General features: G+C 44.7%; 1 protein-coding gene across 1 annotated transcript in view; it reads right to left on the bottom strand.

The window, feature by feature from the left end:
• Positions 1-14,783, bottom strand: part of Snx19 (sorting nexin 19) — a 36,349-nt gene that overhangs the window by 11,977 nt on the left and 9,589 nt on the right. Inside the window, exons 6-8 of the mRNA XM_021207344.2 lie at positions 14,370-14,466; positions 13,704-13,884; positions 11,074-11,203 (exon numbers count right to left, since the gene is read on the bottom strand). Of these exons, the coding sequence (XP_021063003.1) occupies positions 11,074-11,203; positions 13,704-13,884; positions 14,370-14,466 (408 nt within the window). The remainder of the gene's footprint in view (positions 1-11,073; positions 11,204-13,703; positions 13,885-14,369; positions 14,467-14,783) is intronic.

Here is a 14,783-nt window from a genome sequence, read left to right as displayed (position 1 = left end):
AAACAACAACAACAAAACCCAAGCAAAGAAAACCCACAAACCACCAACCACCAACCAACCCAAACAAAACAAAAAAGTCAGTAGACTGTATACAATATAAAAATGCTTTGTATTATATATTTGCATAAATGCTTGGCCATACACCTTAGATTTACTTTCCTAGTAATGGACTTTTTGAAAGCTAACAATCAAATTAAAATGTGTGCCAAAACACCAGCCATAGGGTGGATGCTGTCAGGAATAAATTGTTAATAAGTTAGCTGATCTAGAATGAAGAATTTATTATGAAAAATTCATGCAACGGGCAAGTTACACATAGTTATGCATCCTGCTGGAAGGGCCAAGGGGTGAAAGACAAGGGTTGGTGGCCCAGCCATGGCTTCTTTCTACACGCTATAAATCCTGGGAAGGGGGACAGCCGCCAGCTGCCTCTGCTTCGTTCTGTTGGTTTTCTTGGCAAATAAGCCCTGAGGACAGAAAGGACTGAAAGTCGAACATGAGAGAGATGTCGACGATGACTAAGTCACCATGTGTCTTAGGAAGTGTTTCTGATGGATGGAACAACACCAAGCTGCTTCCAACCCAGTTTTTGAAATTAGAAGAAAAGAATGTAGCCGGATGGGGGTGGGGTGGGGACACAGACAAACAGCAGAAGCTGGCTCCCTTTCTAACAAGGATGGCACAGAAAGGAGCCACTTGTAGATTCTGGCAATACAAAGACTAAGTGCAAAAGGTGATCTGAGATATTTGTTCCAGAGCTGGACACTGTGACACTTTTAAGATTTTAATTTGAAGATATATTATACAAATCTGCCTCTGAAGATGGTCAAGCCCTTGCCTTTGTTAGTAACCACAGCACAACCTCAAATGCCTCTGACTGGCTTTTAAAACAGGAGAACTCTTATGCTATCTTCTTCACAAGTTACCAAGATGAAAGGAGAAAAACCGAAAACTGAAAATGTTTTTGAAGATGCTGTGTTTGTGCGTGTGACAGAGAAGGTGACCCCACCCATCCCCTGTAACAACCCTATCAGATCCAGAGAATAGGAAGAAGGCAGTGACCCCACCCATCCCTGTAACAACCCTGTCAGATCCAGAGAATAGGAAGAAGGCAGTGAGGCCTGTGCTTCAAGCCTCAGTTTCCCTCCTTCCCATCAGGCTCAGGGAAACAAAGATAGAAACCGTAAGCCACTGGTACAGAGTAACTAACCAGATTGAAGAGAAGCCTGTTAAAATTGTGTCACACTCTCACCAGAGCTTAACCTCTGTTTACTAAACAAAGACACTTTCATTATAGAGACCAGAGGACCCGCAATGTCTCATCCCCTCCTCTTTGGCCCCATGCAAACTGCAAATCTGGCTCATTCAGTCTCCAGGCAGTAATCCTGAGCCTGCCTTTCAGTGGAGGGCAAAGGCAGGGGGGTGGCTGAGGTGGGCCAGTAATTAAAAGGGCCAACCCTTCAGAAGAAGACCGAGTCAGCCAAGAGGAAAGGGCGGTGAGGGGTGGGAAGCCCTTAGCACTGGAACACCAGCAAGAAAGGCCAGACACAAAGGAAGGAAGAGGCAGAAAGTTAGCCATTGTCCTGACAACCAGGACCCCTACTGTTCCTGGTGACTTTAACTCACAGGGGTGCTCCCCTCTGAGAGGGGAGTCACCATGGCAGGGAAAGAAGAAAGGAGGCAGAGGAAAGAGCTAGGTAATTATGAGCTCTTTATCAGGAGGGGCCCTGCTTCCAAATGTCACCAGTATTCCAAGTACCAGAGTTAAGAGTGTGCTCGCCAAGATTTCGAAGAGAATTACCTGGGATCCTGTTTAAATAAGCAGATGTAGCAGGACTTCAAGACAGGCTGTGAAAATGGCCTCAAAAGGCTAGAAAAGGTCAATCTTGCAGACAAAGGATCAATAGGAGAAACAGATGTCCAAGAGAAAGAAAAGGGAAAATCCTAGCAGGGGAGCAGGAGAGGAAGAAATGTGAGCCGGATGGGGAAGAACCTGACGGGGAGTTACCTAATGGCACAGGCCTCTGCTTTCCTGTCTTAAGGATGCCTTTGAAAAGCTTCTCAAGTTGAAGGCTATCCTCACACCAAGGAGAGATACTAAGGATCTAAGGATACTAAGGACTGCACTGTGGCAGCTCCAGGGTTTTTGCATGGTGGCAACTCTGTGAAGCAGCGACAGTTAGAAAGCATAGGGAAATAATGCATACAACTAGAAAGGACAAAAGCCCAGGGAGGAGAGGAAGGGCTGTTGGGGCTAATGTTGACGTTGCACTACACAGCCAGTCTCCCGCACAGGAGCCCTAACTCCCTGAGAACCACACTCAGTGCTGCTGGCACGCCCTTGGAGTGAGAAGGAAGTGTGTGCACATCTGCTTCTTCACTGCTCCACTGTCACTTTCTTCCTCAGCAAGGCACTTGATGGCAACGCTAAGGACAGAGTGAGGATCGGAATGGAGTATGGCTCAGTGGCAGAGCACTGGCCTAGCACCTACTTTACATAGATGTATCATCGTGCATATTCAAGGCTTTGGAATCCAAAGGGCCTGAATATGGGCTATCTAAAGAATACTTACAAAATTTCCTAATTCAGATGTCTGTCAGGTCCATTATTGCCACAGACCTCTTGTTCGTTCTGTTCTTAATACATCAGTTCCAGCACTGAACTCTTAAGGGATGGAACCTACTCAAAAGGCCAGCCCTGACAAAAACTGACCAGAGAACAGCGTGCTGAGGACCCATCAGGTCAGGGAGGAGGGGAAATGTGAAAGATGAAGGACACTCAGCCTGTTTATGTCACCGGCACCATGGAGTGGCTTCTGGATTATGGAGCAATGCTTAGGCATTATCATCACAGGGCAGAGCTACTCTTGCAAAATAAGTCTTCCATACAGAAAGTGAACGGTGTTTTTAAACCTGCAGTGCCACCTGGTGCTTAGAGGGAGAATTTTGATACTCATTTTCCAAGCCACAGACATGCACCACTCAGAGAAACAGATTAAAAGCACTCAAAATTATTATGAGTTGCTTTCTATTTAAAAGTATAAGTAATGTAGTCCATTTACACCTGCTGCACTATTAGAAATACTGCTTAGCTTAAACGATACTTGGCTTATGAGGTCCAGCTCTAAACACATACCTTCCTCTTCCTACAGTTTATTCCATATTAGCTTTCTCCTAAAGAACTTCCATACAGTAAGTAAGATTTGACCCCTAAGTCAGAGTGAGGCAGGTCTGTCTGATTTCAGTGCTCACATTCTTCCTATGTGGAAAGGGGGTAGGGAGTGGACATTGACAGTGCAACAGCAGGAGCTGCATTCAGAGAGCATAAGATCAGTGGGTCCTTACAGTGGGGCAAGATGCTCAAGGGCACTGTGCTGTTTCAGAAAGAAATGGTACTGTTGCCTGAAAGGCAAGTCTGTGAGTAGGTACAACCACAGCTCTGGGTATTGGAGATGCCAGGTTATCATCTGGGGACAGTCTATGGGAAACGCCCGGGGAGATTTTGTTTCTTTGGGTGCCTCTTGTCCCCTAGCACTGCTGAGGATGCTTGGAGTGCTCACTGGTAATGGGAGACATACTGAGACATGGAATTGCATGTGATCTTGCACATCTGCTCATTTTACATAATTTCAGTCAGTGTCGTCTATATGTCAGAGGAGGCGTTTGAGACACAACTGTGAATACGCTTTATCTTTGCCCTCAAGAATCATATGTAGTCTAATGCTGTTGCCAAAACCTCACTCTCAGGTTCCTATTTGCTGTTGCAGGTAGGTAACAGGTACCACTAATGTGGCTTGGCAAATGGCATTCTCTTTGGATTTAAATGCCTCAATATTCTGGTTTTCTCTTCATTTTATTATGACAAGTGCTGTACTTCTATCGGAATATATGAGAATTTAAAAACATTATAAAATACACAGAAGAACAAACACATAATCATAGACAGCAGATACTCAGTTACTATATATCTATTACAATGTTATATTATATTGTAATATATTATAATAATATTTATTACATTAAGTGAAAATTCTCATGTAATAGGATAGGGTATGGTGTCTTTAACATAATATGAATTTAGAGCAAGTGACATCCCTCAAATGCAAGGCAGACATAACTGGTCCAGCCGCAGAGAGCTTCCCTGTAACGTGCCTAGTGGGCAAGCTATGGCAAGACACATTCCTTCCAACCAAGGAGACATAACAGAATTTGAAGGAAGCCATCACTACACAAAACCAATTTCAGCACTTTTAAATACAGCCCAGGTCAATGATACTTTTGGGCCAGAAATAACCTAATACAAGAAATTGAAGACTTATTGAGTCAGAGGATCTGGTGCGCCAGCAAAAGCACATGCTTTTTCTAGAGAAGCTGTCATAGGAAGAAGTTAGATGTGCGACAACACATGGCACTGGAGCTGCACTGGGTGGAGAGAGGTCTAGAGTAAAGAGACACAGCACTTGTCACCTGGTGACTCGGAATTGTTTCGATATTCTTTCTGTAGTCGTGGACAGGGTATAGAAAATAACCACTAGGAAAGACTAACCTCTGGCCCAGGAGTGCTTAACAACAAAGTCAGAGTCTGCTGATGGAACTGGATGTATGTAGTACCTTCAGATGCATCTGACCCAGAGACCAGTCTGGGGAAAACTAAAGACTAGACAGGACTAAGACCCTGGAGCTTAGTGAGGCAGATTTTAGCAGGCAGTGTTTTGTGAGGAAGCTTGTACAAAAGGGAGGCAGGCAGTATGAGAGGAAGGAACTGTTCAGGCAGTGAAGCGGGATGCCTGTCTGGTAGAACTGCATATCAGCACACAGAGTAATAGTAGGCTTCCCTGCTAGTGAGAATGTAATAAATGTCAGGTCCTTTTCTGTTGTAACTGCTTGCGTCATTTGGTGGCAGGCTTTGAGTTTCCCTTAAGAAGTAACTAATGTCACAAAGGCCCCTCAGGCTGTTACACACATACACACCAAGAAAGTCAGCTTGTGTGGAGTTCTACCCATATAATACCTATGATTCTAGAGTGACAGAAGAGAAGAGTGGCAATAGTGTTCACATCAGCCATTGGTGACTGTCCTCGGGAGACACAGGTATCCCACTGGGCAGCCCACACCCTCCAGTGATCCTACCTCTGCCACCACCTTCTGGACTTTCTCAAGAGATGGCTTGTTGAGCAATACCTTTCCTAAGAGGACTCCATGACCTATCAGAAGCTCTAGAAATTGCCATTTACTATTTAATTTTCTCCTGGGCTTGGTGCTTACTGGATTCCTTCACGCTGCACATTCTCTTCTTCTCAGTAAAGTGACTTTATTTACTTTTAACTCTCCTTTCCTCCCAAGTCACCAAAACGTTGTTCTCTACCATGTCAGGTAAGTTCTTCTCCACATGTCCCCAACACACAAACACATACTCATTTCCTCTCTCACTACACTTTAAGAAATGTAGACAGAGATGCCAGGAATGTGTCTGCTGCCCTTCTGACATAGGGTCTGATGCCATCTTTGGGGCCATGGGGAGGGCAGAGCCATGGACATGGCATTCACGTACTCGGATGCTGGCCTGGCTCCTATTTTTATCGTGGCGTGGCTCTGGGCATCTAGGCAGGGAGCTGGTCCAGCTTCTTCTCATTCCTTTACTCTCTACATCAGGGCTCCAAAATAATTTTACCCCTTACCTTGGCTGGGTCTTCCTGCCTCAAGCCTTCTACCATCAATGGGGCACAGTGCATCTCTCCTTCCCTCCAACCCAGACAAGTTCTGAGTACTTTTCCAATTTCCTAAATCCATTTCTGATGCATACAGGGAACTGTAAAATTTCTTCTGTTTTCGGACACAAGACATTTGCACGAGCTGGATTCATTCGTTCCCTGGCTTAGACTGCTATCCGCACTCCCCTTTCCTCCCAAATAAGGAGTTCTCCTTGTTACATAATTGGATATTCCCAGCACAGAAGCTGACATGAGGTCAGCCACGCATGCGTGCAACACTTGCCTTTGACTTAACCATGCCTTTTTTGGGCATCTAACTTCTCTTGAGCTTCCCACCCCCACTCTCTCCACACCATCAACAATCAAGGGAGATTTATAAACCTGGCACAGCCCAGAACTCCTTCAATGTTGGCTCAGAAGGAGGGGTCATGAGGTTGAATTTACTCTGTCTCCCCTCTGCCCCGCCTTTGCAGCTAGAGAGAGTGTGCTTACAATCTGGCAGGAGTCCCTGGAGTTCAAGGCAATTCTGTATATAGGTCTTTTAAGGGAGCAGGGAGTGGAGGAAGCTGGAAGCAGCAGAAGTTAGCATGTCTGCATGGAGATAATGATGCCAGATGGTGGGAAGGGAGGACATTTTAAGGGGCACAGCACCTACATCTAGGTGGCTATCCTCTCCTGGACACCAAGACTACACAGTGCTCAGGAAAGGTAAAGCAGCGATAGCAGCCATCTGTGGCCAGTGACAGCTACCATGTATCTTGAAGCACATAGAAGGCAGGAGCCCAAGCACCTTGCAAAAGGGTATGCCTCCGGTATTAAAGGTTTCAGACAGAAAGGTGGGTGACAGTCATGGGGACACTAGGACCTTATATGCCATTCCTTGTAGTGGAGTCAGGGTGGGCGTGTTGGGTGTGTGTGTGTGTCCTGCAGCCTCAGGAGAGGTCAAATCCCCAGCTTTTTTGCTTACCACACAAACACCTTTTAAAAAAATAATGACTCCAGTTTCCCTGGGGGACAGGTATGGAGGCCACCGTCAGCGATCAGAGGCGCTCTCCTTGCTCCGAGTAGATATGGGCATGCAGTCTGCAGTCCATAGACCACCTGATCATCTCCTCTTAGGGAGATTAGGGGGGGCTTGCCGCTCAGAGCAGCGATTCTCAGGTTTTCCCTTGAAGCCACGGAGCAAAGGTCTAGCCCTGACAGTTCAGTGAATCACTACAGGTGACACGTGGGAAAGCATGGCTTTACCTTTGCCTTCTGCATGTGTTATTTATGAACCTTATGGTTTGACTTAAGAACCCCAATTCCTTATAAACCATAGATCCCCCAGGTTAGAAGTGGGGATCACAATACCTCTTTCACAGAGCTCTTCAAATGGATTAAACTATAAAATATGCTCAAGGTGTCACATATAATGTCTTCGTGAATTATCTCTCAATAGACATTTGCTGCATGGTGAATACATATAAGCTGGTAAGATTACCCATTGAAATACTAACTTCTGAAGTGAGCCTGTTTTTTTTTTTTTTTTCATGTGACTACACATATGGCGACTTGTTGATGGAAGACTGTGGGCCATAGGACTCAAATCCTTGAAGCCTTTGGATGGAGGGAAATGTTCCATTCTGGAAAGACCAGGACTCCCCTCCCCCTTCTTCCTCCTAGTAACAAGAGTACCTAGAACATTATAAAGCTAGAATGCATTCTGAGAGCCAAATAAAAAACACTATAAAAAGATTCAGATCACTTATGAGGAAAGAGAGTTCTTGAGCAGAGAAGGAGCTGGTCCTCCTTTAAGTTCAGCCTATGGACGGGTGGGATGAGGTGCCAACCACAGTTCTAAACCTGGCACTAACAGACAGGATAGTGGCCAAGAACAAAGTGGAGAGATGTAAAGGAAGCTACCCAAAGAACAACGACAACAGCAAAGCCCGGCACATCTGCATGAGCAAGTAGACTGACCAGGGTTTTCCAAGGTAGCCACAGTTTTTTGTTCAGGCCACTTACAGCCATCGAACACATGGCAATGTTCCTGCTTTTCCAAATGGTGTCTCCACCACAAAACCAAACAGAAGCCAACAACAAAATCCCGGAGAATGAAAGGTGAAGAGTTGGGGAGTCAGGGGCACTCGGAGGTGCGTCCTCTCTGGTTCCATTACAGCTAGAGTCTCTTATGGGCTTTCACCTGGCTAACTGGGCTAACACAAATGTCCAGGAGGAGGGGCGGGAAGAGAAGGTACAGAGCTTGACTCCCAATCTCTTCTCATCAGGAATGGGTTCCAGAAGCCCTCCCTATCCAGTAAATCTAGAAAACATGAGTGAAACTGAGTACTGTAAATGCTTGTGTGTCTTGGGCCAGGGCACAGGCACTGTGTTTCTGGGGTAGGTCTGGAACGTTCCTGGTTGCTGTTTTCACCAAAGAGCCCATGGTATAAATCAGCTTCAAGGACTCATGGAGCCTACATTGTTTGGAAACTTAATGCTGTGTTGGTCAGTCCCACAAGGGATGGCTGTAGGTGGCAATAGTAGACTTGTGTGAGATGGGGATCTTAAAACCACAGAGGGGAACTAATGTGGAGCCATCAGAAACATAAGACATTTTTTCATCATTTCCTAGTCTGAAGAACAAATATCACTGTTTTGGATACTTTGTAGTATACATAAAGAAAAAAATAGCATTATTAATCCCATTTCCCAGATGAGGAAACCAAGCTCAGAGTATAAACCATGGGGAGTAGTCTGTGGTAGTCCAGACCAGGCTTTGGAACAGCGGGGCTGAACGCTGGCTCCACTGCCCAAGGTGGTGCCTGAGTTTCTGTGCTCACCTTCATTACATTTTAAACTTTACAACAGTAGGTCCGTGTCTTTTGTACATTACTGACCAGCCTTTAGTAATACTTTAAGAATGACTGAAGATAGACGACTGAAATGGATCACCTGTTGGACAGTAAGACAGTATTTTAAAGTAGAGTTGAATGAATGCTGTAAGACTGCTTAGACAAATTTATACCAGCAAGGCAAGAGAAAGCTCAGGCCAGCACAATCGTGATTTTTTTCAATCCCATTTACAGAAGTTGAGGCACTGCAATTGGCTTGAATCCTGAAATGAGGCTGGCCTTCTCTGCCTATCCCTGGGGGTGTGGTCTTCCTGGACCTAGATAAAGGTCTCTGTCCTGTGTCTGGATTGGCCCAAGTCCTTTAATATTCTGGGCTATTCACACTGCAGCTTAACTTCTTCCAACTTCTAAATTATGAATCTCAATCTTTGATCCAATTTCTTCTAATGTTTCTATATTGAATAGCTTCTTGAGTTTGTAAGCCAATTCATCACATACATGGTCAGAGGAGTGGGGTACCCAGCATTCCCTTATTACTAAATGTCATTTACCCTTACACTACCAGACTTCAGATTTCATTACTGAGGAACTTTTCACTCTTGAAAGCATTAAGATCAATAAAGGGAAGATTAATAAAAGGTGAAGAGAAATAAAAGCCCAATTAGCAACACTCCCAGGTAACAGAGTAGAACACGACAGAACTAGAGTTATAACTGCAAGAAATATCAAAAAGGAAAATGTCTATACAGCTACATATTTCAAGAGGCTGTACCAGGCCCGGCACCTTGTAGGTCCTCGTGGCCCTTAAGCTAACAGTGAAGGAGCAATTTCTCAATCTTAGCGCTAAAGGCATTGTGGGAAGAATATGTCATCACTGTGTGTGCAGAGGGATGTGTGGGGGAGTACAGCAGGGGATGCTCTCTGTAACACAGAAGGCAAGCAGCATCCATGATCTCTTGCCACCAGACACTCTCCAAGGGCATTTCCATCCTCCTTCCCGGTTGTGACAACCCAAACCTCCTCCTGTGTTGCTAAATGTCTCCTGGGAACAAAAGAATCCTTTGTGCATCGTGACGGTAGGGAACCTGGATAACTTCTATAATATAATAAGTATCCCTGTCAACAGAGTGAGTGGAGAAGAGGGCTCCTTAATTCAGGGTATAAAAAAAGTGACTGAAATCTGGTCTTCAGGATCCAAAAAAATGTTTATTACTATATCTAGTATAAGAGAATGGGGGAAGATCATAAGGATGGATAAGAAATCAGTCGTAGAAGCTTCCATCCATTCATAAATCTTTGAGGCCGTCTCTAAGGCCCAGATAACGCGAAGCTGCAAGCCCAAGTCTCCCTGGGTTTTACCATCCTGTAAGCACTGTGTACGGTCAAAAGAAAGGCCCACTGCACAGACAGGAAAGGACGACACAGGGCTTGGGGATGTAAAAATGGGAAACTGATCCCAGAGCATGGTACCACATTATTATGAGACTATCTCTATATTCTAGGATAGTGAAGCTTTTGCTGGTCCTTGAAGCTGAGTTAATAATAATATACTTTGAGGTCACATAAGACTTAAAACTATATGTTCTCTACCTGTTTAACTTGGATTTAAGTGAACGATGTACAACCAACCTTACTTGCCTTGACTTTCCCATGTGATTGAGGTTTACAACCTGAGATAATGCATAACTTTAATCTTATGTATTCTTTCATGCCCTGACCCACAAGTAACTCATGTGTGTATGTGTGTTATGGTAATAAATGCTGAAAACAGAAAGTAGGTTGAAAGCAACCTAATAAAACAAAGATCCACTATAAACGCTGGAAGCAGCCTAGTGTGTTCCTGGATAACTTGTTAGTGTGTTATTTGGGGTCAGTTGGAGTAAGTGAACTTAATCCCTGTAAAATCCTTAATCTGTTAAAGGGTTCTATAAAGCATTATTCCTCCCCCAAATGATGCCTTCTGTGCTTCCCAGCAAAGTCTGAGCAGAAGTCTTTTGTTATGGACACACAGAGACGGGACACAGCACTCAGATAAGCAGAGGAATCCAGATTCATACTCCTACAATAGGCAGATTCACAGGCCAGGAACCATAGGCTATAGAGAGACAGGGCACATGAGGCAGAATTGGGCTCACCTTTGATCAGATGACCCCAAGGGAAAGTGCTTTGACTTCTTTCCTTAATGTCACACCAATGCATAGTGGCGATCACCAGTGTTTTTAAGTTGACACATTTTGGTGCCTCACATGAGGAATCTCTAAATTGATGTACTAGAGTGAGCAGACTAAGCTAAAGTACTCTAGGAACAGAGGCAATGTTCAGTGTGCTATCTATGTCAGAAACCTTAGAGAGTTATATACACTCAAACCTTAGACAAGGTGGTTGGTTACAAAAAGGACTTCTTCCCCACATTCCTCCAACACTGAGGTCACAGGCTCTTGAAATGCTAATTAAACCTTCCTAGTACAGAAACAATTTCTTAGCAAACTGAGGCTCTAGCGTGACAGAGAGCTCAGCAATCTTACCTCTGAACTAGAGTGCCAAAAATAATGTGGAGGAACTTCTGCGTGCTTTCGGTACACAGCCACTTCCATTGCTCCATCAACAGCAGGAGGATCAGATCGAAGGCTGTGTCGGCTAGCTCTGTCTCTGTCCCTGGGGACAAAGCATCATTGGTAACACGGGAAGAGACCTCTCCTCTTTCAGCTTTGGTGGCAGCCACGTCTTCTCTACCTTCTTGTCATTATCCTAGAGTTCTGAGATCCCTTTGCACAATATAAATCAAAAAATGCTTGTACCCATCACTCAGTGATGAGCTCTGTATGCTTTTACATTTTTGTTTCTGATGTACTGTCATGACAGGTATTTTAAATCGTATTCACAGGTCTTGTATGCAATTATTTTACCTATCTGGCTTTGGTTTCCCTTGTATTTCTCCAGGATGCTGACTTCATTCTACTCCAAACAGGAGCTCACAACTGCTGACTAACTGGAACTGGCAAGGCCTTCCACTCGCCCCCACAGTGGATAACGGAAAGGAATGGGCTGATTAAGGGAAAGAACCGAGATTCATTCTCCTACAGACCCACCTCGATTACACAGAGCTGTGGGGTGGGGCACAGGAGGCTGGAGTCTGATTTTGAGATAACATGTGGTCTGGAAAGAGTACCACACCTCTGGTAAAATGCCATGACATTTACCGATTTCTTTTCCATTTGGAAGACCTGAGGAGCCACAGATGAGCTCATGTATATACTGGGCTGAAGTATCTTGAACATCTACTCACTGGGAAGAAGTGTGCTCTCTAAATCTGTGCTGGGATTCCCACCTCATGTCACTGTCCCAGCGGTATGCTGATGTTCCACAATGATTAGGGCAATCTTGCATTTGTGCTCTGATTAATGTTATCATTATCAACATCAATGCTCTGCTAGTCTAGTCTCAATGGAGACTCTCTGGACCAGCCTGCACCAGCTTTCCTTTTCCAAGGGTGTTTTGGAACACAAATCACTTTGGGGTCTGGGCAGATCTGTTAACACTGAATCTCACTTCTAGATTCTGTTCAGTACATATTTTCTTTTTCTGTGCTGTATGTATGTATATATGTGTGTATATGTATGTATGTGTGTGTATATGTATGTATGTGTGTATGTATCTGTATGTATGTGTGTGTATGTATGTGTGTGTATGTATGTGTGTATATATGTATGTGTGTATGTACATATGTATGTATGTATGTATGTATGTATGTATATATGTGAAGAGATGCTTCTTCCAGTGAACAGATGCTCGAGCCCAGTATAAACATGAGCTCATCTGTGACCCCTCAAGTCTTTCAAATGGGAAAGAAATTGGTGAGTGTCATGTGTGGAAAACATGAGCTGCTTTCTAGTGCTTTGCTCAAAGGTGGACTATTCCTCCCTCAGCAAACAGCCTTCTCAGGGCCACCAGTTCCTCAGGATTAGCATCTATCTGAAGCTGCCACCCTGTGGTGACATGTAGTCACTGCAAGAAAAGCAAAGCAAATGGAATCACCAGGTCCTTTTGAAGAAAATGATGAACTCCACAACACAAAGACATTAGTAATCAAGACCGAATCTCAGAAACATGCCCACAGGCCATCTGACTCCTCAACTAGCTTAGGCTTTCCTCTCGGATGACTCTAGACTGTGTCCTGTTGACAATGACAGCTAACTAGAGGCCTCTCACTGTGTCACATACTTAAACTGAGGTTCCTATAGCAGAGGCCAGGTGATTTGGTTTTGAGCATCCGGGAGTAAATATGAAGTTAGTTTTTCTTCTTCTTCCCACAATATCTTTCCTCAAGATGTTGTCATCATTTAGTCTTAGTAGGTCTTTGTTTTAGTTCATGGATGAAACTTTCTTCTTTTAAAGTTCCATGTCACTAAATACATTAGAAGCCAGGCTCTGATGTTTTCCTCTGTAGGAAACACCTGACCTTCTCCCCGGAAGACGCTGTTTGGCAGTGGACTCAGACCCTTCATCTTTTCTGCCTGTTTGCCCTGGGAACTGGAAAGCTTCATCTGCAATGGCAAGAAGTAAAGCGGGGGCAGATCTGGGAGAAGATGCGTCCACATGATGCTGGTGGGTTTCAGCTGGTCTGTGCTCTAGCCATGTAGAGATGTATGCATGCAGTTTGGTAGTTAGGCATCACTGGCACACATGCACAGGCAGAAGTTGACAGCCCAGACATGATCATTTGGAGAGTACACAGTAAGAACACAAGCCAAGCCACACCTCAAGAATGATGTTAAAGGACCCCAGGAGGGACTGAGAGGGACAGAAACAAAGAGAGGGGATGGAGGGGGGAAGAGAAAGAGAGAAAAGTAGGGAGGAAGAGAGAAACATCAGGAAAGTGGTACCACAGACACTGATGGAGTTATTTAGAAAAAGAGTAGCCCCATGCCTAAAATAACACACTGATTTTATGCATACAGATCTTTTCCTGCTGCTTGACTGGATTAAAACACCATCTCCATCTCTAGACCACAGCACCTCCAGCTCTGGAGTATTTCAGCACATGGATGTCTCTGCTGAGTACAAGAGAAGTCAGCACTGCTCAGTCCACCTGCCCTGAGTCCCAGTGGATACCTCCCTGGCTCTCTGCTGTGGAAGCAAAGGTCTTGTCACTCACCGGGGCCACTCTTGCTGAGCTCTTGGGCTACCACAGCTTTGTCCAGAAAGCCGCTATCCACATATTCTTTGAAGACTTGCTGGGGATCTTTATCTGGGACTTCCACTGGCTGCATTCTCAGTAACTTTGTCTGCTTTTCAATGAAAGACTCCATCCCAGACATGGACAGGACCTCTGACTCCTGAAGAAACAGCAAGTGGCAGAGATCACCAAGGATGCAGAAGTCAGAATAAAGGCAGCATCTGGCCCTCCCAGCTCTTACTTGAAAAAGCCCCATGTGCACAGAGTCCGCTAAGCCATGGTCACCTCAGGAAAGCTTCCACTCCTTACCCAGGCTGCAAGTAAACCTGGCCTGCTCGGGATAATCACCTTTGTACATGGATGGATCACCTGTTCTCATCTAGAAACTGCTTTCCCTTTTCATCCTGCTACTATTATCTCAAGCCCATTACCTTAAGAAGCCAACTTGCCAATCCAGATCTGACAGAATTCTAAAGCACTCAGAGGGAACAATTTTAGCATAAAATTTTAAGAACCAGATATCAGCTAAGTCCTTGAGCAGGTCACCCAATTCTTCTCTGACTTTAGAGACGCCTTCTGCATACTCTATCTCAGGATTAAACCTCAGAATGAGTCTCTAGCCGTTCTCTGGGTTGGGGCTCTTACCGAATTGCCTTCCTGGAGGCAGTACAGAATCTTGTCCTGTGCCTCGGTTATGCTCAGTGCAGGGGCAATTTTACTGGATGAAAACCTCAGTCTGGACCTGACACAAAAACAAAGGCAGAACAGAATGCAGTTCATGATCTTGCTCTCTAAAGAGAGGCTGGCAAGGAATGAAAACATATTGAAACAGAAACAGCCATGTTCAGTGTTACCTGGGGGCTTAGTGTGCTCAGAACTATCTAGGAGATGAAATCTCCCAAACAATATATACCTGACAATTCTTCAAAGGCAGTGTCATATTTTACTGTGTCTTTAGGGTACTTATGAAAGGACTTCTGTCAAGTAAAATAGTGGTTATTCCACAATCAATCTCTCTCTCTCTCTCTCTCTCTCTCTCTCTCTCTCTCTCTCTCTCTC

The sequence above is a fragment of the Mus pahari genome, chromosome 10 (assembly GCF_900095145.1).
Source record: "Mus pahari chromosome 10, PAHARI_EIJ_v1.1, whole genome shotgun sequence".
Lineage (NCBI taxonomy): Eukaryota > Metazoa > Chordata > Mammalia > Rodentia > Muridae > Mus > Mus pahari.
Note: the sequence above shows the minus strand (reverse complement) of the source record. Positions and strands in the feature narration are given on the sequence as shown.